The sequence below is a fragment of the Narcine bancroftii genome, chromosome 6 (assembly GCF_036971445.1).
Source record: "Narcine bancroftii isolate sNarBan1 chromosome 6, sNarBan1.hap1, whole genome shotgun sequence".
NCBI classification, from domain to species: Eukaryota; Metazoa; Chordata; class Chondrichthyes; order Torpediniformes; family Narcinidae; genus Narcine; species Narcine bancroftii.
The window spans coordinates 169625669-169652231 of record NC_091474.1 but is presented as its reverse complement, the minus strand read 5'-3'; the positions used below and the strand labels follow the sequence as shown (position 1 = coordinate 169652231).

The following is a 26563-nucleotide window of genomic DNA, read 5'->3' as shown; positions in this document are numbered from 1 at the left end:
CCCCCTCTCCACCCCGGATCCCCCCCCCTCTCCACCCCGGATCCCCCCCCCTCTCCACCCCGGATCCCCCCCCCTCTCCACCCCGGATCCCCCCCCCTCTCCACCCCGGATCCCCCCCCTCTCCACCCCGGATCCCCCCCCTCTCCACCCCGGATCCCCCCCCTCTCCACCCCGGATCCCCCCCCCTCTCCACCCCGGATCCCCCCCCCTCTCCACCCCGGTTCCCCCCCCTCTCCACCCCGGATCTCCCCCCCCTCCACCCCGGATCTCCCCCCCCTCCACCCCGGATCCCCCCCTCTCCACCCCTGATCCCCCCCTCTCCACTCCTGATCCCCCCCCTCTCCACCCCTGATCCCCCCCCTCTCCACCCCTGATCCCCACTTCCATAGACTCTGCTCGACTTCTTGAGTTCCTCCAGCAATTTGAATTTTTTTGCACCAGATTTCAGCCTCAACAGACTCTTGTGTCTCCAGTTATGTTGTCTGGTATCCAGACTGGATATTTATTAAGAAGCCCATTGAATGAGAAGTATGAGAGCTACCACGAAGCCAAAGCTGAGAGCTCAATGTTTGAAAGGATTTAGGGAGTTAATTTAAAGGATTAAGAAGATTGGCTTGTTTTTTTTTTTAAAAAAAGCTTTGCTGGCAAATCTTACTTTGAGATTTTCTCCCGAGTCCCAGTTGTGATAAGGACTCTGATCATTTTGTGAGAGGAACTGAAAAGAGGCAGGTGGATGAAAACACACAGAAGATTGCAGATGAAGAAATCTGAAGGTAAACACAGCCTGGTGGAGGAACTCAGCAGGTTGATTAGCATCTTTCTTTTTCAATCTTTTATTAACATTCAGATTAATAAACACAAGAATGATACAAAGATTAGGATTGAACAGGTTACTTAGCATCAGTGGGAGAAAAAGAATGATTGATGTTTTAAACCAAAACCCTTTATTGAGGCTGGGGATATGGAGAAGGGAAGCCAGTGTAAAGAGGGAAAAATGAGCAATAGCAGCCTTACACCCGCTCCCCTCTATGTGACTCATCTTTCTCCACCTGACACCTTTGTTTATCTTGCCTCTCTCTCCCTTTGCCTGGCATCTGTCAATCCTCTGCCTCTGTCTGTCAGGTTTCACTGCCTGCTGGTCCACCAATCTCACAAAGGGCCTCCTCTCTCCTCCCAACCTTCCGCTTTAACCATCTTCTCTTTCAGTTTTGATTAAAGGATTTTGGTTTGAAGCATCAACTATTCTGGTTGGATAATGGAATTGTTTCCATGTGTGGACAAACCAAAGATAGGAGGGGGGCAGATAGTGTTCAGGAAGCATAGAGTCTGCAGAAAGTCCTAGACAGGTTAGGAGATCGAACAAGGAAATGGCAGATGGAATACAGTGTAGACAAGTGTATGATCATGCACTTTGGTGGAAGGAATAAAAGCCCAGACTATTTTCTAAACTGGCAACAAGTTCAGAATTTGGAGGTGAAGAGGAACTTAGATTATTTCCTAATGGTTACCTTGTAATGTAAGGAGGTAAGAAATGCAAATGTAATATTAGCATTCATTTCCAGCAGGTTAGAATATAAAAGTAGGAAAGTAATGCTGAGGCTTTCTAAGATATTGGCCAGACCACACTTGGAGTATTGTGAGCAGTTTTGGGCTCCGTATCTCAGAAAGGATGTATTGGCATTGGGGAGGATCCATAGAAGGTGCACAAGAATGATCCCAGAATTAAAGGGCATTTGATGGCTCTGGGACTGTACTTGCTGGAGTTTAGAAGAATGAGAGGAGATCTCCTTTGAAACCTATCAAAGAGTGAAAGGACTGGATAGAGAAGATGTGGAAAGGATGTACTCTGTTGTGGGTGGAGTCTGGGCTCAGAGAGCATTGCCACAGAATAGAAAAATGTCCCTTTAGAACAGAGCTGAGGATTTTTTTTTTAATCTGGAAGATGGTGAATCTATGGAATTAATTACAGCAGATGGCTGTGGAGGCCAAATCATTGTGTATGTTTAAGACATGGTTAATGTAGTGATTAGTACAATGCGATTAAGTGCTGGGACCTGGGTTTGAATTTGACACTGTCTGTAAGGAGTTTGTACGTTCTCCCTGTGTCTCCTTGGCTTTCTTCCAGGGGCTTCGGTTTTCTCCCACCTTTCAAAACATACAGAAATTGTAGATTAATTGGAGTATTTTGGTGGCACGGGCACATAGGCCGGAAGGGGCTGTTATGGTACTGTATATTCAAATTTTAAAAAGGTAGATTAAGTTCTTGATTAAGAAATACATCGTTATGGGGAGCATGCAGAAGAATGGGATTGAAAAGGATAGTAATTCAGTCATGATGGAATGGCAAGGCAGACTCAATGGGCCGAATGACTTAATTCCACTCCAATTTCTTATAGTCTCACATTCTTTTTTTCTCTCACTGATGCTGCTTAACCTGCTGAGTTCTTCCACCAGATTGTGTTTGGCTGGATGAAGAGACAGACTCAGAATCCATACAACATCCTTCCATCTGACCACCCTCTGAAAATTAAATACATCATGTTTTTAGTTGATCCACATTGAGCACCCCAGGCCCTGGTCATCAACTGGCCAAGTGAGTGCCCTGAGTGCGCATTGAGCAATCGCTCATCACCATGAAGCGTCACCTGCTCCTCAGTGGAACAAAAGTTAATTACCATGTGAGTAGGTGTACATACAATAAGACATTTTTTTTAATGTTCCTGCCAGTTCAGACAAAATACTTTAGGGCTGTTTTCCTTCATAAATAAAACATTGCATTTGGATTAGAGGAAAGGATTCTGTGTTTTCAGTGTCCTGTAAGTTTCTGCTACAGGCATCACATAATTCAAGGGATTGAAGGTACCCATGGTGCTTCACACACTCCTCCAAACCTCAGCATCTTCACTGTCTGTGCCTGTATCTACTGGGTAATGATACTCCAAGGCATTCATGGCCAAAAGTGGTACCCTTTCCAACAGCAGCCACTTAGCACCACTACAAAGGATCAGAGATAGTGCAGGGTAGAGCTGAGAGAGTCCTAAAGTAGGCTTTAGATTGCTATCAGGCTGAGAGATTTAGAAAACATTGTCAGGTGGCCTTAGAAACCTGTGGTGCCTAACTCTGTCTTGCAGAGATAATTTATTCTGAATGACTTCAAAGAGGAAGATACCCAAGGTCATTTCTGGGGTTTAGCTAAAGGAGATATAGAAGCATGTCTGGGATGCAGGGAACCACTTTCTGCCCTTGTCCCATTGATTTCCTTTCTCCACACCCCGAATAGTCAGGGATTTGCAGACACTCCCCTGCATTTAATAGCCTCATCCCATTCATTCATCCATCTCATCAAAGTCAATCTAAATCTTTCTAAAGAAAACATGCATATCATTTTAAATAAATTGATATAGATTGTGTGTCCAGTAGATTATCGCCACAGTCCTCTTGGCTGATCTTAGCATTTGAGTCCACTTCCTTTTCCTGTATCAATATGCTACTAACCAACTAGTCCTGTAAACACTCAGATCCTAAGCAAATGACACAGAGCTGTAAATTTACCTTGCCTCTGTCCAGAGAGTGAGAGAGTGAGATCAGGCTCAGGAGATGAGACCAAAGCCTGCAAAGAATGCGTACCATGCAATTCTGGCGCCCTTGCCAAGGAAACAATTTCTGGACTCAACCTATCTGCTATTTGGGAAAAAATAAAGTTTTTATCCATTTAAAAGGAACACATGTATGGAAGAAATGTTCAACGAAGTGGAAGAAGTCGTCAACAATGTATTTTGAAATTAAAAGTTTCCAGTATTTTCCGCTTTTACTCCAGACTTCCAACTTTTGAAGTTAATGCCTTTTGATATTTTATATCCTTTTGATTTGTGTGAAGTTTTACTCAGTTGGTAATCAAGTTTACATGACCCACATACGTGGGATTCTAACACATCATACCAAAATTATGCCATCCACCACTGAGGTCAGCAAGGCATGTATACCTTGCATGTGCCCAAGGCCCCACCCAGTGCTATAAACTGTAGTCCAACTTGGAATTCTTACTTTTATTTGTATAGCTGTATTTTGTAGCAAAACTAATGATCTAATATTTCCTTAGCCCTGTGCCCACTTCACTGCAATAGATTCATCAGAAATATGGTGGAAATAAGGTTGGAGCAATAGAACCTTGAGGAAATTATGTCCGCGAGTTGGTCCAGTTAACTGGGTTCTTTGTTTCTTACAAGGGAGTGCTGCTGGACTTGCGGCTCCTCATCACCTCCAGTACTGCCATACCTCAGGATCTTTTGGCTAATGCACTGCCTCATCAGCTTTCCCTTCCCTCCCATACTCCAAACATCAGCAGATCTTTTATAGTATGCAGTAACCCCCAACCCAGTACTTCAAAATGACTGATAACTACAGCTATATCTAATTATATATTAGAGCTTGGGCAACATCTTTGTTCATATCCTGCTTCAGTAATTGATTATTAAATGAAGCAACATAATCAGCATGATACTGCTGCAGTTAAGTGTACTCACAAGATTATAGGTATTCATGGAATAGCGGCAAAAATTCCAGAATGCCTTCTAACTAAAAGCGGAATTTAATTTAATTTCCATAAATTGGTAGGACCGACAATGCTTCGGAGTGAACACTTACATTTTCTACTTCACTAAATTAGTGCCTGCAGTGTGCTTGGACTACATTTCACCCCCACCTGAAAACTCCTGCATGGAGTGCATTTGTTCCATGATCATGAATTAAATAGAAGCAGAGTGTACCCAGAGTTATTTCTAGTCTCTGGGACAAGAGGAAGGATGAAGGCATCAAAGCATTTCTGTGATCTTATTCTGACTGGCTATTTTTAATGTCATGGTTCTGGACTGATGTTAAATTTACCAACAATTTATTGAGGCGTAATTGAAATCCAACAGAGGGAAGCACAGCTTGTCAGCTTCTTAGTTCATGGAGAGAGGAAGTCCGCGGTGGACATGATTGGGACTGAGTGCATGCAACCTGTCAGCACACTCCATGGCTGTCTCTTGTGTCCTATGAGATATATCTGTAAGTGCTCAGTGTAACTATCCCGACACCACAAAAAGTCTGTCTGCACTATTGCCAAATAACTTTGTTTCCACTAGGAAAAATGTGAATATTATCTATTTTTTTTGTATTGTCTCCTTTTAATTCAATTAAGAATTCTATTGTAATTTTTTTTTAAACTTGATTTTGTAGTAAGTAGCTTTTTATTTTTTTCTTTACAAAGTATCTGTTCAGGTGTAGTAAGTAGGAGTTTCAGTGTATATATACATTGTACAATGTTTTTGACAATAAACTCATTATCAAAGCCCACAGCGAACAGATAACAAAAATAAAAGCCGCAGAGGATCTAACAGAGTGGCAACCACCTCCAGTTGCACTGAACTGAAATCATTGGTTCATGACTGAAGTACTCCGATTACCTACAAGTCGTCTTAGATCATGATCCATATGCAAGAACAGTTTCCTGGACAACCAGAGAATTAATGATGTCCATGAATGAGCGTCATCAAATTTAGTGTAGTTGATGGACCTGGTTGTGCCAAGATGTGTCAAGGCTAGAGCCACAAGTTTTACTCAGCGCTGTTTTGGCTGTAATGACATGGAAGAGAGGCAGGGAATAGGAGTAAAGGGAAGACAACCTACTCCTTATCTTGCTGGCCATCATCTTCCATTCTTGGATGGATGCACTTTGTGCCATGAGAGCCAATAGGAAATTTGGGGTTGCAGTGAGCAGAGGTAGACAAGAGACCACTATCTAACTATCCACACAATGACACATCTCACACCTCACAATGAAGAATCATGTTGCAAGAAATACTATGCAAGATGCTTGCATGGTTTCATCTCATTTTAAAATGCCCAATGATATTCTCCACAAGGCTCCTGATGGCTTTATAGCTTTCATGTGGTGGCTGAAATTGTAGGGGTATGTCAAAGACCAGACAGGATGGTCTATCATCTATCCCCCCCAAAATCCACCCCTCAGTGCATTATAACCCCAGAAACATGACCAGCAACGTTGATTGCCCAAGAATAAGAAAATCATTCACACATCCCAACTTGGTGGCCATCAGTGAAACTTGGCTGCAGGAAGGGCATGTTTGACAATATTCCAGGATTCTGTTGTTTTAGGCATGATAGAATGGGGGGGGGGAATAAAAAGGGGGGGAATAAAAAGGGGGAGGAGCTGCATCACTTATTAGAGAGAAAATTACAGCAGTGTTGTGGCAAGATGGTTTGGAGGGATCATCCAGCAAGGCTATTTGGGTAGAATTGAGGAATGGCAGAGGCATGAAAACATTAATGAGAATGTATTATAGATCACCAAATGGGCTGAGTGAATTAAAGGAGCAAATTTGTAAGGAGATTTGTGTGACGGCCCACAATTGCTGAGATTGGGCCGGCACATCGTGAGGCAGCAGACGCAGACAGAGATCGCTAAAGCGACTCCCAGGACAACGAACTGGCAGGGGTAGAAGCTGGGGCAGCATCAGACCAACAGCCCTAAAATGGTGTTGGTCAAGCTGCCCAGCTAAATCAGCAGAAACAGGCTGGGGAAGAAAGGCATTCATATGCATGGACGTTCCCGCCTGCTATTGTTATTCATATGGTGACTCAGTCAATCAGCAAAAATGGCGGGAACTTGAACAGTATAAAAGCAGCCTTTCCAGCCCTAATAAAGGAGTGATCCTAACCTGCCACACTGTGCGTGTGTTTCTTTGTAGCGGTTGGCTACAATTGCGTATATGTGTAATAAACACAAGGTGATAGTTGTGGGAGATTTCAACTTTCCACACATTAACTGGAATGCCCATACAGTAAGAGGGCTGGATGGGTTAGAGTTTGTTAAGTGTGTTCAGGAAAGTTTTCTTAATCAGTACTAAGAAGAACCGACTGAAGAGGGGCCAGCATTGAATCTCCTATTAGGGAACAAGATAGGTCAGGTGACAGAGATTTGTGTTGGGAAAGACTTTGGGTCTAGTGATCATATTGCTATTAGCTTTAGGCTAGTAATGGAAAAGATTAGAGATGGGCTAAAGGTTGAGATTCTTGGTTGGAAGAAAGCAAATTTAGAGGGGGATAAGAAAATATTTGGAGGGTGTGGATTAGGATAAGATATTTTTAGGGAAGGATGTAGCAGATAAATGGAGATTATTCAAAGGAGAAATTTTGAGAGCACAAAGTTGGTATGTTCCCATGAGAAGGAAAGGCTAAAAACTATAGGGAGCCTTGGTTTTCAAAAAATATTGGATACTTGATTCAGAGGAAGAGGGGTGCGTACAACAGGTATAAACAGCAGGGAATGGGCTCACTGACAAAAGGCAAAGGAGGAAAAACCCAACACCCAACCCCAACCAACCAATTTTCCCCTGCAACCGCGTCTGCCTGTCCCGCATCGGACTTGTCAGCCACAAACGAGCCTGCAGCTGACGTGGATATTTACCCCCTCCATAAATCTTCGTCCGCGAAGCCAAGCCAAAGAAGAAGAAAAGGAGAGTTAAAAAAAAATTAAGAAAGAAATTATGAAGCTGCTTTGGCAGGAAAAGTAAAAATAAATCCAAAGGGTTTCTTTAGGTACATTAAAAGTAAAAGAATAGTGAGGGATACAATTGGGCCCATTGAAGAGAAGGGGTAGGCTCCATGAGAAGTCAGAGGAGATGGAGAAATTTTAAATGATTTTTTTTCTTCCGTATTCACTAAGGAAAAGAATATTGAGCCAGATGAAGTGAAAAAATATGATAGGGAGCTCATGGATAATATAAGGATTAATGAGGAGGTAGTGTTGGATATATTAAAAAAGATCAAGGTAGATAAATCTCCAGGTCCTGAAAAAATATTCCATAGGACCCTGAGAGAGGTTAGTGAACAAATAGTTGGAGTATTGACAGAAATATTTAAAATGTTACTGGTGACAGGGAAGGCACCAGAGGACTGGAGGGTGGCTCATCTTGTTCTGCTATTCAAAAAAGGATCTAATAGTAAACCTGGTAATTATAGGCCTGTAAGTCTGAAGTCAGTGGTGGGTAAATTAATGGAAAGTGTTCTTAAAGATGGTATATACAACTATTTGGAAGGACAGGGATTGGTTTGGAGTAGTCAGTATGGTTTTGTATGGGGCAGATCATGTTTAACAAATCTTAGTTTTTTGAGGAGGTTACTAAAAAGGTTGACGATGGGAAGGTGGTGGATGTTGCCTATTTGGTCTGTAGTGAGGCTTTTGACAAAGTTCCCCATAAGAGATATTAGTAAGGAAGGTGAAAGCATTAGTTATTAATAATGAAGAAGTGAAATGGATTCAACAATGGTTGGATGGGAGATACCAGGGAGTAATGGTGGAAAATTGTTTGTCGAATTGACTAATGGAGTGCCTCAGGGATCGGTACTGGGTCCACTGCTGTTTGTCTAGGGTGGCAAATTGGATTAGTAAATTTGCAGATGATACAAAAGTTGTCATCTGGTTGTCCAAGTACAACCCGCTGAAACCTCATTCTCTGATCCTCAGTGCAAAACATGTAGACGTAACACACAAACAGACAAATAATACATATTCAGGACAAGTATTTTATCTATTACATAAATAAATAATGTTTTCTATAAACGAGAGTCTCCGACGGTTAATGTGAGCAGTTCCTTTGGTCATTCAACACTCTCACTCACTGTGGGAAGAAGCTGCTCCTCAGGCTGGTGGTGCTGGCTCTAATACTCCTCTGATTAATGTTTGTCTAGACATTTCTTAAATGTTTTAAGCAACTCCATTTTAGCCACTCATTCAGAACATTGTAGATTCTATGTGTGACAAAGATCCCCCTCATTTTCATCACAAATTTACCTTATAGTTTTATACATCTCTGATTTGCAGAAATGTTTTATGCAGTCCACCCTGGCTATACTCATAATTTAATATACCCCAAATATATTCCTTCTTCTTCTCCTGTGGACCAGAGGGATAATGTATAGCTTCTTCAATCTCTCCTCACAATTAATTGCTCCATCTCACAGGCAATATCCTGGTGAATCTCCTTCACATCTTCACCAGCTCTATTATATCCTTCCTATACCTTGGTGCCCAGGACTGCATGCATTACTCTAGTTTATTGTATTCTAAAAAGTATAGATTTTTCCAATGGATAGGATGAATAAGTCATTCTGTAGATATTTTTGGCAAAATCCTCTTTCAACAATACTATTTGCAGAACATGTAGAGAAATATGGTTCTAAAAAGCCAAATGAAGGAGGTATACAATGGAAAATGCAACATTCATTATTAATTCATGCTTGAAAAATCTAATGGACCAAGGCCAGAATGTCATGAGGCTTTGAATCTATTGGCCAATGAAAATACATCAGAAACTGCTGTTTAAGATCAAGTTGTGTACTTTTTCATAGTCTGCAACCTCTGATATAAATTGATATTGATTAACATTATTAAGCACATTCCAGTAGATTTATTTAAAAGCCTTCTAGTTCTCTGAATGTTCCCAGGGAATATTTGGAACCAACAAACTTTCCCTGGTTCTTCACTGTTAATAAATAATTGCCAGGACAAAATTTCCTGTAAGATATTTCTCTGATATGCACTTCTGAAACTCAAATATTGGAAATTACCTTCCTGTACTTTACACTCCACTGGTCTCAGCATCTTTAGTGTCTGATTATGAACATGAATACTTTCCCAGCAAGAGAAGCAACATTTACTGTAATAAAACCCATTTCCCCAGTTCTGTTATTTTTAGCTCTATGTACTGTCTAAATTAAAGGTAAATAAGTGTAAATTATTTTTAAAAACTTAAATATGAACAATTTAAGTTATGAAATTAAAATCTGATGAACATTTCAAAGGAATAAGATTGAATTTTTAATTTGTAAACTTAATAGCAGTAGAACGAGATTTGTGGGGTGATGGTGGTGCCAATTCTGACATACATTGAGTCGATGGATTTTCAATACAATATCTGATATTGAATATAATTGGTTAGCCCAACTACAATTATATTGCCCATGAATGCCAACATAGGGAAAGTAGATAAGCCTCGATTTCAATCCTCATGCCATAATACTGTAGTGCCAAAATGACTGAATGAGTCTGTTACAACCCAGCTAATATTGTGCATTATTTACTTGGAAGTTAGCACTGGGAAGGAACTACCTCAGTCACTCTAAAGGAATCTCAGTAACTAGCATATTCTGATGAAAGAATAAGTTGTGTACATTGGCTTAAGTTTTATATCTGGACAGCACCGCAGTTTCAGGAAGCCACAATTTATGCACCAGTTCCTTTTGAGTTTGTACAAGTTCAAACCAGATTACGAAGAACCACAAACAGCAATGAGGAAGCATACAGGATGGAGATAGATCAGCTCATTGATTGGTGTAACGACAATAATCTTGCACTCAACATTAGCAAAACAAGGCAATGATTGTAAACTTCAGAAGGAAGGGGAACACGACCCAGTCAGGGGAACACGACCCAGTCAGGGGAACACGACCCAGTCAGGGGAACACGACCCAGTCAGGGGAACACGACCCAGTCAGGGGAACACGACCCAGTCAGGGGAACACGACCCAGTCAGGGGAACACGACCCAGTCAGGGGAACACGACCCAGTCAGGGGAACACGACCCAGTCAGGGGAACACGACCCAGTCATCATCGAGGGCTCAGTAGTGGAGAAGGTCAAGAACTTCAAATTCCTGGGTGTCAGCCTCTCCTAGGATCTGTCCTGGAGCCTCCATGCTGATGGAATTACAAAGAAGGCTCACCAGCAGCTATACTTTGTGAGGTGTCTAAAGAGATTTGGTATGTCACCAAAGACTCTTGTAAACTTCTACAGGTGTACCATGGAGAACATTCTGGCTGGTTGCATCACCGCCTTATGGAGGCACCAACTCTCAGGACAAGAATAAACTCCAAACAGTTGTTAACTCTGCCTGCAATATCACAGCCACCAGATTTCACTCCATCCAGGACACTACATGAGGTGGCGTCTTAAAAAAGCAACTTCTATCCTCAAAGACCCCCACCACGAAGGCCATGCCCTCTTCACTCTGCTACCATTGTAGGTACAGGACCCTAAAGATGAGCACTCAGCGGCACATGGACAGCTTCTTCCCTGCTGCCATCAGATTCCTGAATAATCAATGAAACAAAGACATTGCCTTATTTTTCATACATAACATAACAATTACAGCACGGAAACAGGCCATTAGGCCCTTCTAGTCCGCACCGAACCAAACACCCCTTTCTAGTCCCACCTCCCTGCACAATGCCCATAACCCTCCATCTTCTTCTCATCCATATACCTGTCCAACCTTTTCTTAAATAATACAATTGACTCCGCCGCCACTATTTCTCCCGGAAGCTCATTCCACATGGCTACCACTCTCTGAGTAAAGAAGTTCCCCCTCATGTTACCTCTAAACCTCTGCCCCTTAATTCTTAACTCATGTCCTCTTGTTTTAATCTTTCCTCCTCTTAACGGAAATAGTCTATCCACATCCACTCTGTCTATCCCTTTCATAATCTTAAATACTTCGATCAAATCCCCTCTCAACCTTCTACACTCCAAAGAATAAAGACCTAATCTGTCCAATCTCTCCCTATACTCTAGATGCTTAAACCCAGGTAACATTCTGGTAAACCTTCTCTGCACTCTCTCCACTCTGTTTATATCCTTCCTATAATTAGGCGACCAGAACTGCACACAGAACTCCAAATTAGGCCGCACCAACGTCTTATACAATCTCAACATCACCTCCCAACTCCTATATTCCATGCAATGATTGATAAAGGCCAGCATACTAAAAGCCTTCTTCACCACCCTATTCACGTGAGTTTCTACCTTCAGGGAACGATGTACCGTTACTCCTAAATCTTTCTGCTCTTCTATATTCATCAATGCTCTCCCATTTACCACGTATGTCCTATTCTGATTCTTCTTACCAAAATGAAACACCTCACACTTATCAGCATTAAATTCCATCTGCCATTTTTCAGCCCACTTTTCTAAGCAACCCAAATCCCTCTGCAATCCTTGAAAACCTTCATTATCCACTATTCCACCTATCTTAGTATCGTCTGCATATTTACTAATCCAATTCACCACCCCATCATCTAGATCATTAATATAAATAACGAACAACAATGGGCCCAATACAGAACCTTGAGGCACACCACTGGTCACCGGCCTCCAACCTGACAGACAATTATCCACTACCACTCTCTGGTCTCTCCCTTTCAGCCAATGTTCAATCCATTTGACTATCTTAAAATTTATACCTAAAGACTGCACCTTCCTAACTAACCTTCCATGTGGTACCTTATCGAAGGCCTTACTGAAGTCCATATAGACAACATCCACTGCGCTACCCTCATCCACATTCCTAGTCACCTCTTTAAAAAATTCAATCAGATTGGTCAAACATGTCCTTACTCCCACAAATCCATGTTGAGTGCTCCTGATCAGACCGTGTCTATCCAGATGTTTTTAAGTACTATCTCTAAGAATTTTCTCCATTAATTTACCTACCACAGACGTCAAACTTACAGGCCGATAGTTGCCAGGCTTCCTCCTTGAACCCTTTTTAAATAACGGAACCACATGCGCAATTCGCCAATCCTCCGGCACTATCCCCATATCTAATGACATTTGGAAAATTACCGCCAGAGCCTCTGCTATTTCCTCCTTCACTTCTCTCAATGTCCTGGGGAAGATCCCGTCTGGTCCCGGAGACTTATCCACCTTTATATTCTTCAAAAGCCTTAAAACTACACCTTTTGTAATCTCTATATTCCCCATATTTACCCAATTTGCTTTTTTTAATCTCACATCTCCCAATATCCTTCTCCTTAGTGAATACCGAAGAAAAGAAACTGTTCAATATCTCCCCCATTTCTCTAGGCTCCACACACAGTTTTCCGCTCTGATTTTCTAAGGGACCAATTTTGTCTCTAGCTTTCCTCTTACCATTAACATATTTGTAGAACTCTTTTGGATTAGTTTTCACCCTGCTTGCCATAGTTTCCTCGTACCTTCTTTTAGCTTTCCTAATTCCTCTCTTAAGATTCCTCTTACATTCAATGTATCTTTCAAACATCTCCTTAACTCCATGCTTCTTATATCTAATATACGCCTCCCTTTTTCTTCGAACCAAGTTTCCAATATTCTTTGAAAACCACGGCTCTCTCAAACCTTTTGCCCCTCCTTTTAACCTAACAGGAACATAAAGCTTTTGCACTCTCAAAATCTGATCTTTAAAAGACTTCCATCTCTCTACTACATCCTGCCCATAAAACAAATTGTCCCAATGCACACCCTGCAAGTCCTTTCGCATCTCCTCAAATCTAGCTTTTCCCCCAATCAAAAACCTCAACCCTTGGCCCTGACTTCTCTCTTTCCATAATGACATTGAAGCTGATGGCATTATGATCACTGGACCCGAAGTGCTCGCCAACACTAACCTCCGTCACTTGACCCATCCCATTTGCCAACAGTAGATCTAACACTGCTCCTTCTCTGGTTAGCACCTCTACATATTGTTGTAAAAAACTATCTTGCACACATTTCACAAACTCTAACCCATCCAGCCCTTTCACAGAATGTGTTTCCCAATCTATACGTGGAAAATTAAAATCTCCCATAATTACAACCCTGTGCTTATCACAAATATCTACCATCTCCCTACAGATTTGCTCCTCTAGGTCTCGGTCCCCTCCGGGTGGTCTATAATACACCCCTACAAGTGTAACCTCTCCTTTCCTACTCCTCAGTTCCACCCAAATAGCCTCCGTAGATGTGCCCTCTAATCTATCCTTCCTAGGCACCGCTGTAATATTTTCCCTGACAAGCAATGCAACCCCACCTCCTCTTGCCCCTCCGACTCTATCACACCTAAAACAATGAAACCCAGGGATATTCAGTTGCCAATCACATCCCTCCTGCAACTATGTCTCACTAATTGCTACCACATCATACTTCCAAGTATCAATCCACACCTTCAGCTCATCCACCTTTTTTACAATACTCCTGGCATTAAAATATATGAATTTCAGAGATTTCACAATTTTTAATCCCTGTTTTCCCTCATCTTTAATAACAACATTATTTACTTTTCCTGCCAATTGCCCTTCATCTTCTTCCAGAGCATTTCCCTTCTCTATCACCTGCCCATCCATATTCAAATACTTACTACAAACTTTCTTTGTTTGCATTCTAACCTTCTCCTTACTGCTCTGTACTATTTTGTTCCCTCCCCCCAACCATTCTAGTTTAAAGGATCCTGAGTAGCCCTAGCAAATACCTCTGCCAGGATTCTGGTTCCCCTGGGATTGTTATTTTTATTTTTTTTATAGTCATGTTGTAAGATGGTTATGTTTGCTCTATGATGCTACCGCAAAATACAAATTTCATGACTTGTTCATGACAATAAATCCTGATTCTGACCTTCATGACCATAGGTCTCGACTGTCAGCATGAAGCAGTTTCAACTGAAGACCTGGGAAATATTTCACTTTGGGCTGATAATTGGCAAGGAACACATCCCAAAACAGCAGGAGCCTGAATCTCAGCAATAATATTAATCAAACAGAACTTTAACTGGACAAGACACCCAATTACTATAGAAATTAAAGCAGCAAATGTCCTAAGCCCGGATACACCAAAAGCATGTCTCCATAAAAAAAGTATTTTCTTCTTACCTGGATGAGAGCATTTCCAGCAACACCAGAAATTTGACCCCACCCGGAACAAAATAGCCACTTCAGTAGTACTCTCTCAGCCAGCCACACACCATTTCTATAGTAGAGTATTGCACGAACAAAGACCTGCCAAGTCTTTCTCAATAATATCCGTCAAATCTGCATCATCTTCCTCTTGGAAGCAACAAGTGCATGACAAAACCAGTACCAATAAATGCACTACCAAGTCACACTCTACCCTGACTTGACCTATCCTTCCTTGTTTGCAGCCAAGTCCAAAATCCTGGTAATTCATGACAGCTCTGTGAAACATTTTAAGAAGACAGGCCCCCCCCCCCACCCCCCATCAATTCCTCAAGGATAAGAAGAGTAATCATTAAATGCTGAAATTGGAAGTGCTGTCCAGTTTATATTTTATGTCTCTTCCTTTGCTGATCTTCTCAGATCCACTTATCTACAATTAATGAACACAATGCCAAACTGAACTAACCATACTCACAAATCCAATCGCCAACAAAAAAAACCCCACGAGTGTCAACCAATCAGCATGGTGCATTCTCTTCATAAAAGTCCATAGCTCCCTGAAAATGGCAACACACAGATCACTCCATCACAGAAGTAGGCCCTTCAGCCCATCTAGTCTGTGCTCAGATGGCAACTCATTCTATACTCTCATTACTATCTGCATGAAGAAGCCCCCCCCCAATAATGTTCCCCTTCAACTTTTCACCTTCTATTGAGCTCCTCAAATCCTAGAAACATACTTGCAAATCTTCTCTCCACTCCCCAGTATGGAAATGTCAGAAGTTTTAAGATGTAACAGGCATTTTTCCCCCACAGATAAGTAGCATGTACCTGGAATGGATTATTGGGTGGAAGCAGATATGAAAGCAAGAGTTAACAGGCATTTGGATAGCTGCATGAACAGGCAGGGTATGGAGTGATGCAGACCATGTGCAGAAAGATACAAACTGTTTAAATTGACATAATAGCTCACACTGGCATCAGGGGCTGAAGGGCCTGCTCCTCTGCTGTATTGTTCGAAGTGCTCATCTTTGCCTGCTCTATAGTGCTCCTCAGTGCAGCAGTTCACCACGTAAAGTTTGAAGTTGGCCTGCTCTGAACCAAAATACTGCCTGACTGTGAACAGCAGGAATCAAGGCCAAACAGCTGACAGGCAACAGCATAAGCATTGAGGGGCCAGTGGTAAGAGCACAAATGCTGTCAACCCCAGAGAAAACAACTCTTTCTCTATTCAACAACTATCTATCACGCATTCGAACCCTAGTCACTGGTGCAGTCACAGCACTGTGCAAACCATTACGGTAACTATGTCATAATTAATCCCCGTTAATTTTAAACGCATTATATTTTAACCTAGCATATATTCTGACATATAGAAAAATCCACAAAACTTAAAAATGTCACCTCAAAATTCACTGGGTCTAAAACCCAAATCTTGACAGCGAAGTCTCAACACCACTGCTATATTCCCCCTACCCCTCCAGATCCTATCCCCAACCTGCTGGCTCCGAATCAAGGGTCCCGGTCACATCCTAGGTGGACTACCACCCTCTTCATGCTGACAACCCAACTCACCTCCACACAAGTGGTGACCGCAAAAAGAATGTGCGTGGATTGAGGGGCATTACTAGTTCAGTGGGGCAAATCGATGTGTGTCCAAGGAAGTCTTAGCGCTTCACCATGGTGTCCATCCACCCATTCTTATTTATTTGAATTGTATTCATTTATTGGTTTCCTCTTTTTTTTTGCCGGTTGTTTGAGTTTCCAGTTGACTGAATTCTGGATAAAAGGGTTCTGCGGTATTCTGAAGGACAGGATGATGAAGAGATAGAGCAGTCTTTAAATAGTCATGACCAAAGCTGTCCCAGTTTCAATAATGGAAGTGTTACTGCATTTCTTAGATGGACATTTCCTGATGGTTCAGCAATGAACCCAAGACAGCAGGCCAGAAGATCTCACACCCTGTCTGAGTCAGCAAGTCTGGGTAAAATCATTAACAAAGCTGGAATTTGCTCTTCCACAGTTCATAAATTTCAAGTAAACTGCTAATGCACTAAGCTGTGTAATAATATTGTCCATCAGACATCAACTCTAAGGCAGCTTATCAATAACATTCATTTGGTTTAACTACAGTACAATGAATACTTACTTGTGCAAACTGACATGTGCATCTCACTTTGTAGGAACAGTATTTCAAAAGCACCACATTGACTGTAAAGTGCTTTTGATGGTCTGAGGTCATGATGGTGAATGCAAGTGAAAGGTTTTTTTTCCCTCTCTTGCAGTAATCGATGATAACGGCCCCCATGATCCAAAACCACAAACGGTAAGACATGATGCAACACAAATTGATTCAAATAATTCTAGTCATCAATATTGCATCAGCCAAGCCAATGAGGGATGCAGGGGAGAAATGATTTAAGACCAGTGGCCACCAAGCAATCCTAGACAGTCTACTCAAGCCGACCACCAGATATGGACAAAACTTGCAATTGACTGCATTTATTGACACTGTCAATTGTCAACAATGCAATAAAGTGGCTGCTTTAATTCTGTGAGATTGTAAATGTGATTAAAAGTGATCCATCACATCACAGAATTACGATGGGGTTATCAGACATTAAATATTTTGTTGTGTTTAATTTCTTCACATGGAGGTTTTGTAATTAATGATGTCCAATATTTCACATTAAGTCAAAACCTTGTTGCTATATTTAGCAGATATGGGAGTGAAGGTAGTTAGCAATCCTATGCAAAATATTGTAAAATATTTGACATAAAAGCAATCATTACTTTTATAAACCATGTTCAAAATATGTAATGCCATGAAATATTAAACAAAATCCTCATCACACTCATTTAGTCTGTTAGAAAGTGTAACTATGCTCAAACAATGGGCACAAGTGAAGTTGCTCCCTTAAGTTTGTGCAAATGGTATAGAGCGAGTGAAGGTTGCCACTAGGACCACAAAGAATTCCACTTACGACCCTGCCCCAGATACATGTTCATTTACCAATCACTAGAGAACTAATGTGCTTAAGTCTGATGATATTGACAAAAAAAATGCCAGAAAAAGCATGTTGAATGAACAGTACTCCATAAAATATGCAAGTACATTGTAACCAACTGCTCAGGTAAAATCCTCAAATCAACCCTACATGAAAGGAATTGGACTTATGAATAAATACAGCATCAGGTAAACTGTTACATAAAGGGTCTTCGAACTGTGAAGAAAAATGCCCTTATTCAGTTTTATCTGGTCACCTTTTATTTGGTCACAGTAAGGCACTTTGACTTTTTGTGCAGTATTTTCATTTATGTTTTGTAAGGTGGTTTATAGTATGTTTGCACTGTGATCCTGCCACAAAACAATAAATTTTGATTAAATGTAATGGACGTTTGCAAATTGTAAACCAAGATCTTCCAGGTTTTTCGCAAGACCCTTTGCAACTTATGGGCTGAACTACTGTTATTTCAAATTCAGACCCTCTTCCAGTTTGGTCCTTTCATTCAGTCTGAAATTTAATGCAGAGTCAGAGAAATTCAACACGGAACATGCTCTTTAGTCCAACTCTTCAATGCCAACCAAATTGGCATTCTGGGCTTGTCCAATTTGTTTTCATTTGTCGTAAAAGTACAATGCTGGAGAAACAACAGGTCAAACAGTGTCCTATATTTAGCAAAGATATAGGACCAACATTTCAAGTTTGAGCCCTTCATCAAGGTTTAGAAAAATGTCAGCAGGCGTCCAAACAAAACGACAGGGGAGAGGAGCACATTCCCAAAGGCAGGAGGTCATAGGTGAATAAGGGAGGGAGAGCAGAGCAGCAAGCAGGGGAAGAGGGGATGGCTCAGTGAATAGAGAGAAGGGGTGGAAAGTTAAGAGAAAGAAGACAAGGGGAAAGGGAAAGAAGGGATAATGGAGAGTAGGTTAGCAGAAACTGGAGAAGTCCATAGCTGTGTTTATACTAAGGACACCTCGCATCACCGCGATTTTTTGTCACTCGCATCACTGCGTATTTTTGGACTACCTGAACTGTTTCTACCAAGCGATTGGATGCGGGCCGACCAGGAAGTCCGATGAGCAATTGAAAACCGCAGGTGAAAAATCGCAACTTCTGGTGAATCACCCGTGGTGTTTCCACTGCGAGGTCGTCCCTCACATCACCCCGCATCGACCACCTCAAAAGTTGGACGACGGAGCACCTCGAATCACCGCGCTTTGGCCGCAACTGGATGTGTTTCCAGTGTGGCAAAATTCGAGGTGTTACCGCGCATCACCTCCGCTCACTAGAAACACCCCCAATGTTAATGCCATCCAAATGGAGAGTTCCCCAGACAGAAAATCAAGTGTTGTTCCTCCAATTTAGTGGTAGTCTTGGTAGGATAGTACACGAGGCCATGGACAGACATGTGAGTGGGATGAAGAATTCTTTTTTTTTTGTTTTCATTTGTCCATATCTTTCAAAACCTCTCCTAGCCGTATGTCTATTGAACTTTGTATTTGTACCTGCTTCTGTAGCCATGTGGCAGCTTGTTCCAGATATAATTTATCCTTTGAGTGGAAAAGTTGCTTCTCAGGTCCTGAATGAATGTCTCTCTCACCTATAACCTATGGCTTCTATTCCCCCGGGACTTAGACTGTGAGCATTCACTTTACCCATTTTTTTTTTAAATAAATGATTTTACAGATCTCTATAATGGTCAACCCCCAGTCTCCTATGCTCGATGGATTAAAGGCCCAACCTATTCAACCTCATTCCACCATTCCAGATAGCAACCAGTTTAATTTCTCTGTACCTCTTTCAACTTATTGATATCCTTCCTATTGCTGGGTGATCAAAACTGTACACAGTACTTCATGTGGTGTCATCACTGGCTTGTTCAGCTGTAGACAAGGTCCTAACTTTTGTACTCAATATTCTGCCCAATAAAGGGAAGCATGCCACAAATACCTTTTTTCACTATCCTGTCCACTCAAGTTGTGCCCTTAGATCTTTCTGTTCTACAACACTCATCAGGATCCAGCAAATTACAGTGAATGTCTTATCCTGGTTTGACTTACCAAACAGCAACACCAGACACTTATCAGAATTAAATTCCATTTGCAGTTCCTTGGCCTATCTTCCCAAATGATCTAGATCCTGATAAATAGCCTTCCTTTCTTTCCTCTGCACCACCAATTTGCTGTCGTCTGCAAATTTACTAATCAAGGGAACTACATTGCTATCAAAATCTCTGACATAGATAACAAATGACAGCTGACCAGCGGTACATCGTAGGTCTCCAATCCCCATGGATCCTATGTGATCTCACCTTCCAGACTAACTTGCCATGCAAAACCTTGTTAAGTGCCTTGCTAAGGTTCACACAGTCAAAACTACTTTATAAATGTTTTTCTTTGCTTTAACAATATTTCATGCTTTGTTAAAATCTTTTCCCATTAAACAAAATAGTCCTCCATTTCATTTTACTGTTATTTGTCACAAAAAACTTTATTCCAGACAGATGGCATGTGCCCTCACCTCTGCAATATTCATCTCAGCCCTATGCTCCACCATTCCTACTAACACAGAGCAGAAAACAATTGCTGTAAGTTGGGCATCAATGTAATGTTTCATCCCACTACCTCACAATGAACTTCCAATTCCTCAGCCAACCCATCGGATCAGGCCCTCATCCCACAATGCCCCAACTCTTCCACCATTACCTCAATGCAGGCTCTGTAGCCCCAAGCCTAGGTTCCAACCTGATTGCCAGTATACTCCTCTGGACCCAACCTTCATAAACAGTCCCTTGCCCTGAATCTGACACCTCCCATAGGCCCAAACCCAATCACCCTCAACTGGTTTGATCCTGATCTTTCAACTCACCCACCCTAGTCAGATCCCATTCACCCACTCTGCCACTCTGGATTAAGATTGCAGTTGTCCCTCCCACATCCCCATTGTCAATCACTGATCATCTCTGCTAGACTCAAACATGATCACTGACTGCCAGTCACTTACTGGATGGCTGATCTGGACTGACTGACTGGCCCCAGCCAAATTAAATCTTTAAATTTTCCTCCCTACAGTGTGAACCTGTTTTCAATCCAGAGGGCAAAAAAGTTCAACACTTGCTGGGTAGTGCTTGAGGGCTTATAACAGTGGAGCCAAGACCACCATCTCAAAGGGCTGCAGATATGGAACTGAAGCAGGTTTGCAGCCAGAAAATTGACAACATTGCCAGTGGAACTCAATTCCTATCATAAATCTCTTTATAATGAATGTTAAGATAATTTTGGGTTATTGTTAGGTTTGTAAGAAAGGACAAACTGTGATGTGCCTCAATTGAAGCCTTTCAAACTTCTACTAACAAACTGAATGACCTACCCGTCGAAATATGTAGATGTAGGTCAAGATATATCTCACTGGATCAGCTACTCTTTATGAAAAGATACACATATGGCACTGTGCACAATACTCTGAGGTCATTCAGATATTTGTCTGCAATTGATCTGTAAATAAATCTTTAATCAACGTCAATTTAAATGACAACTGATACCACCTCACATTACTAAATGTTTTATTCTTATAGATCGTTTTGTCAGCATGTTTCTTGAATGGAGCAGTTATACAATTGCTCTTGTGACCTTCCAGAGCTCTCGGAAAATTGTTCCCAGAACTGATAGATTTCATATGGTCTTCGAAAGACAAATCAATTGATAGAAAATCTGGTCAATCGCAAGTTCATTTATGAACAGTAAAATGCACCACAAACACTTTCATCATAAATTTAATAATAAAGATGTGTAGATAATTGACTCGATTGTATTTTTTAAGTATCAATTGTGAATAACCCTATTATGATTACAATGAATCACAAAGTGATATAGTAATGATCCACTGATTATAGTCAAAATACTGCTGTATGTGTATCACAAATCATGAATATGACAAGACAAAAGTAATGGATGGCCCTTAGTTATTTCAAAGGCAAAATCCATTTCTGGTAAATTCAATGGTTTCTGAATAAAAGAGGGGAATTTTAGTATTATAGAAACAAAAAATAAATAGATGTATTGATCTGAACAAACTATAATAATTAGTTTTGTACTTACAATTTTTTTATTTAGTTCTTGAGATAAGGGAATAGCCTCATAGATTTTGAAAGTATTACAATTCATTTTCTGATTGTTTGGAGTTTGGATACAGGGTAACAAAATAAAAAAGGCCAGAAATACACTGATCAAAAAAGTACCTGCATTATGTCAATTTTGATTTTAGAGAAAAATACTTGTGTTAAAACAACTGATTGTGTTATTAAAGCTTGCTTTCAAGGCCCTGAACAAGGTCAAGTGCCCATATTTTGGTCTCAGAGGTAGGCTTTAAAGGGCTTGAAGATGGAAGGAAAGAAAATCCAGAGATCTTTCTTCTAAGTAATACAAGTAGTAAAGAACTAGGCCTCAAACTGGATGAATTGCAAAAAAGATTTATTATGATAGCCTTAGTTGTAGCAAAAAATGTATAATGTCAACTTGGAAATCAGAAGAGAGCCTGAGAATACAGCAATGGTACATGGAAATGAATAAATGTATTCCATTGGAAAAAATAATTTCATTTAAAAAATAAAGTCACATTATTTGAACAAATTTGGAAACCATACATGGAACACAACAGAGAGGGCTTGCCTCAGACCTCCACCCCCTAAAATGATAAAGTGATAAGAAAAAATGACTTGATCCAGTGTGTAAAAGTAGATGACACAATTTTCTTGTTTATTTTTCATTGTGTGATGACATTGTTTAATGGTTTTATTGTATTGTATATGTTGAATGTTTAATGGGCTTGGAAGGGGGTGGGAAGGGGGGAGGGAATGTAGGGGGGAAAAAATGCCACTGTGTATATTTAAGAGGGAATGTTTGTATGTATTTTGATTGATATGGTTCACAGTGTGAAAAATTTAAAAAAAATTAAAAAGATGCAAGGAAAGAGCAGGGAGATGTAATGGAAGACAAGGTTTGGCAATTTCTCGGTCTCCAAAAGCAAAACTTTCTATGATTTATTTATCATACAAAGTTTAGATACTTCTCTGAAAAAGAGACACACATTTCTTTGAAATATAACATCAATTTCAGAAATTGAGCTTTTGTGTAATTATTTTCACAATACAGCAATGAAAAGTGGTCATCCTTTGTCATGGAGTGTCTAAGCCTTGGTACAACTTTTGAGTTTCACAAGGACAAAGGAACAGAAGCGGAAGTTCATGAAAGTTATTCACTACATGAAATGTTAAGGAAGAACTATAATGATGGGGAAAGATGATCAGTAGAATACGTCAAAACAAAATCTTGAGTAACCAAGATCTGTATTAATTAGCAACTGAAAATTAAATGATGCAATTTAAATATGATGATTTTTAAATGATATCCTGCCAAATGGTTCAAAGAATTTGCTGCAAAATCTTTGTTTTTAAACTTTAACTGCTACTGTGACTTTAGGATAGTAAAATGTACATTTGAAATACTAGATTAAATGAAAACTTAAATAATGATGAATCTTAGTCTGTTCACCATTCATTATTTCCATTCTTTCCATTTTCTCGACTGGTTTTAATCTTTCATATTTTTCTAACATAACTAGGATGATTCAAGTCAAATTAATTATTTTTTCATGTCACACAATGTAAAGTAAGCCAAGGCAGTAAGTTTTTAAAAAAAATCCATCCACAATTAAATGTAATGTCATGACATAAAATGCTATAATGATATGACAGATACAGATGCAATATCAATGCTGATAAAATGAATCCCACATTTGAACAATACCTTGAACAGCAGGGTCACTTATACTTTGGTAATGATACTAAATAGATACCATTAGATCAATGACCATTTAAACACACTCCCTATCTTTTTTAACCAAAATTAAATTTTAGACACAACACGATAACAGGCCCTTTCAGCACATGAGCCTGTGCTGGCCAGTAACATCTAATTGACCTACAACTCCTTGATATTTTGAAAGATGGGAAGAAATCAAAGCATCCAGAGGAAAACTATGCAGATATGGTGTATAATCAGAGTCGGATTCAAACCCTGGTCACTGGCGTTGTAAGAGCATTGTGGAAACCACTATGCTAACTGTGCTGCCCCAGGACTCATACTGGGCATTAACAATTTTCCCTGCACACCTCAGTAAAGTTTCATCCATCTGTTCATAAGAACCTCAAATTCATTTATTAGTTCATAGTTTGAACAGAGATCCTCAATAGGGAGAACCACATCTGAAGAGAAATTTGGACAAATCTCTGTTTAAAAAATTCCTGCAAAGTCTTTATCTGCTACCTCAGTAGATTTCACTTTCTCTCATTACCATTGGAAATGGAAACCACATCTTACATTGAGAAAATTGCTTTAATAACACAGTTCTTACACTAGTGGTGAACATGTTAATGCAATGGCAAGGTGATGCAACAGTTAGCACACAGCTCCAAGCACCAACTTTGATCTCTAGTTCCAGCGTGTGAAGTTTTATTTTCTCCCAGAAACTCTGAATTTCTTCCAATGCTCCAGCTTTCTCCCCATTCCAAAACATGTTAAATGATTAGTACAAGTTACCCCTTAATATGAATAGGTGGCAAAAAAAAAATCAAGGGAGTCTCCTTGGGCATATGATAGAAAACAAGTGGAGGATTTGCTTTGGTGGAAAATGGCAAAGACTAATGGGCTAAATGGACTCTTTTGATTGGATTATTATTTTCAGTTAGTGAAAAGCAATCTATAAATCAGAGATTACTGTCATTGGAGCTTGAGGTGGAAACCTTGGTGATCTAATTGTAGGATTTAACAGAGTGGAAGAACAGAAAGACCTTGGGATCCAAATCCATAGCTCTCTCAAGGTTGCTGCACAGACTGATAGGGTAGCTAAGAAAGCCCATGGTATCCTGCCTTCACTAATAGTGAAGTTGCATTCAAGAGTTGTGAGGTAACGTTGCAGTGCTATAAAGCACTAATTAGAACACACTTGGAATATCGTGTTCAGTTCTGGTCACCTCATTACAGAAAGGATGCAGAAGTTATGGAGAGGGTGCAGAGAAGATTTAGAAGGATGACGTCTTGATTGGAGAACATTTCTTAGGTAAGGTTAACAGAGGTAAGGATTTCTCTTTGGAGTGAAGAAGAATGAGAGGTGACTTAATAGAGGTTTACAAGATAATGAGAGGCATAATGAAAGGGTGAACAGCAGGCAGCTTTATCCGGGGAGAGAGTATCAAACAGCAGAGGGCATCGGTACAAGGTGAATGGAGGAAAAGTTTAGGGAGACGTCAGGGGTAAGTTTTTTTTGTACATTCAGAGAGTTGTGGACTTGTTGTATTGCCAGGGATGATGGTGGAGGCTGGTACAATAGAGACATTTAAAAGACTCTTAGTCAAGCACATGGATTCAAAAAGAGTTATTGGTGGGGAGAGGGGTATGAAAGGGTAGGGCAGGGTCAGCATATTAGAGGGCGGCAATAGTGAATTAGAGGAAGACAGGGACTGACCTATTGACAGGGGGAAGTGGTGTTGACAGGATCCAACCTGCCAATGGGGGACAGGTGCTGAAAGGGTCTGACCTGTCAACCAGGGTGTGGGGGGTGCTAACAGGAGCCTACTTGTCATCGAGACCATTCATCCAACATAGGAGAAGAGGGCACTCTTTTTATTATGGCCAAGGGCGGGTGGAGAGTCACTAGCGTGCATCGACATAGTCGCTACTGACGCAGGAGGAAGTGGAGCAGATCTGATGGTGAGGGATGGACGCAACCATATGGGGGTACAGCATCTCATTTGGGGCAATGGCCACAGATGCCTCCCCTTGACATCGACCCTGGGGTAGGGAAGATTTAGTTTGTTGGGTAGGTTGCTCCTGATTGGCAGAATATCACGGGCCGAAGGGCCTATACTGTGCTGTAATGTTCTAATCGGTTGTACCATTAAACAATATTCCACCATGCAGTATGTTGGGTGAGCTATTTGCATCATGTGAAATGACTTTAAATATTGTTTTATCAGCCACTTAAGTGTTCTTTCCTTCAGTAAAGTATGGTTGATAAAAGCTATGTCCTGGTTATTCAGGAATATAGAGTGTAGAATACCAACATTCTTTGCATACCCAGGTCTTTGAAAATGCCATTCATTTACAGAATTTTTGTACATCTATGAATCCTGTTGGCTTGCACTATTTTGGAGAGGCGTTATGCTGATAAAACTAACAGAACACACCATTAATACGAAATAGATTGGACAGCAAATTTTAGAGTCACAATTGGGTCAAGCATAGAAGTTGAAAAGATGTAATCTAAATTATATTTTTTCCCCCAAAGGCTGCACTGTAGATTTAGCAATGAAATCAATGTATGCCATGAAAAGTTAGTGCTGGTATGTTCAGATGCAAATTAGTATTTAAAATTAATGCTGATTAATACAATTTAATATCTTAAATGCAAAGTCACAAGTCTTCAGAAATTTTGGAAATTTTGACAAAGTATGACCAAATTTTGCTTTATATGTTTCATTTCTCTGTCTTCTTTTAAAGACCATCTCCATGCCTCCATTTGCCCTAAACTTTGCTTTCTGTCCATCATTTTAGTCTAATTTAAACTCCTTAATTGATGGGTTGAATGGTCACTAGGAGATTACATAAATGAGTGTGTTGGGCAGTAAGCCCAAAATAATGGATTTCCCCACATACTTGAGTGTCTGTTGGCACTGGTAGGTTCCTCACTGGGAAAGCAAGCTTAGTTTTAGTTAAAGGGTTTAAAATGGATTGCCAAGGCCTGGGAAATCCAGACCCA

General features: G+C 40.6%; 1 protein-coding gene across 1 annotated transcript in view; it reads left to right on the top strand.

The window, feature by feature from the left end:
- The window catches only part of supt3h (SPT3 homolog, SAGA and STAGA complex component), a 495649-nt gene extending 478466 nt beyond the window's left edge, over window positions 1-17183 (top strand). Inside the window, exon 12 of the mRNA XM_069886703.1 lies at window positions 17030-17183. Within this exon, the coding sequence (XP_069742804.1) occupies window positions 17030-17032 (3 nt within the window). The 3' untranslated portion in view covers window positions 17033-17183. The remainder of the gene's footprint in view (window positions 1-17029) is intronic.
- The last annotated feature ends 9380 nt before the right edge of the window (window positions 17184-26563 follow it).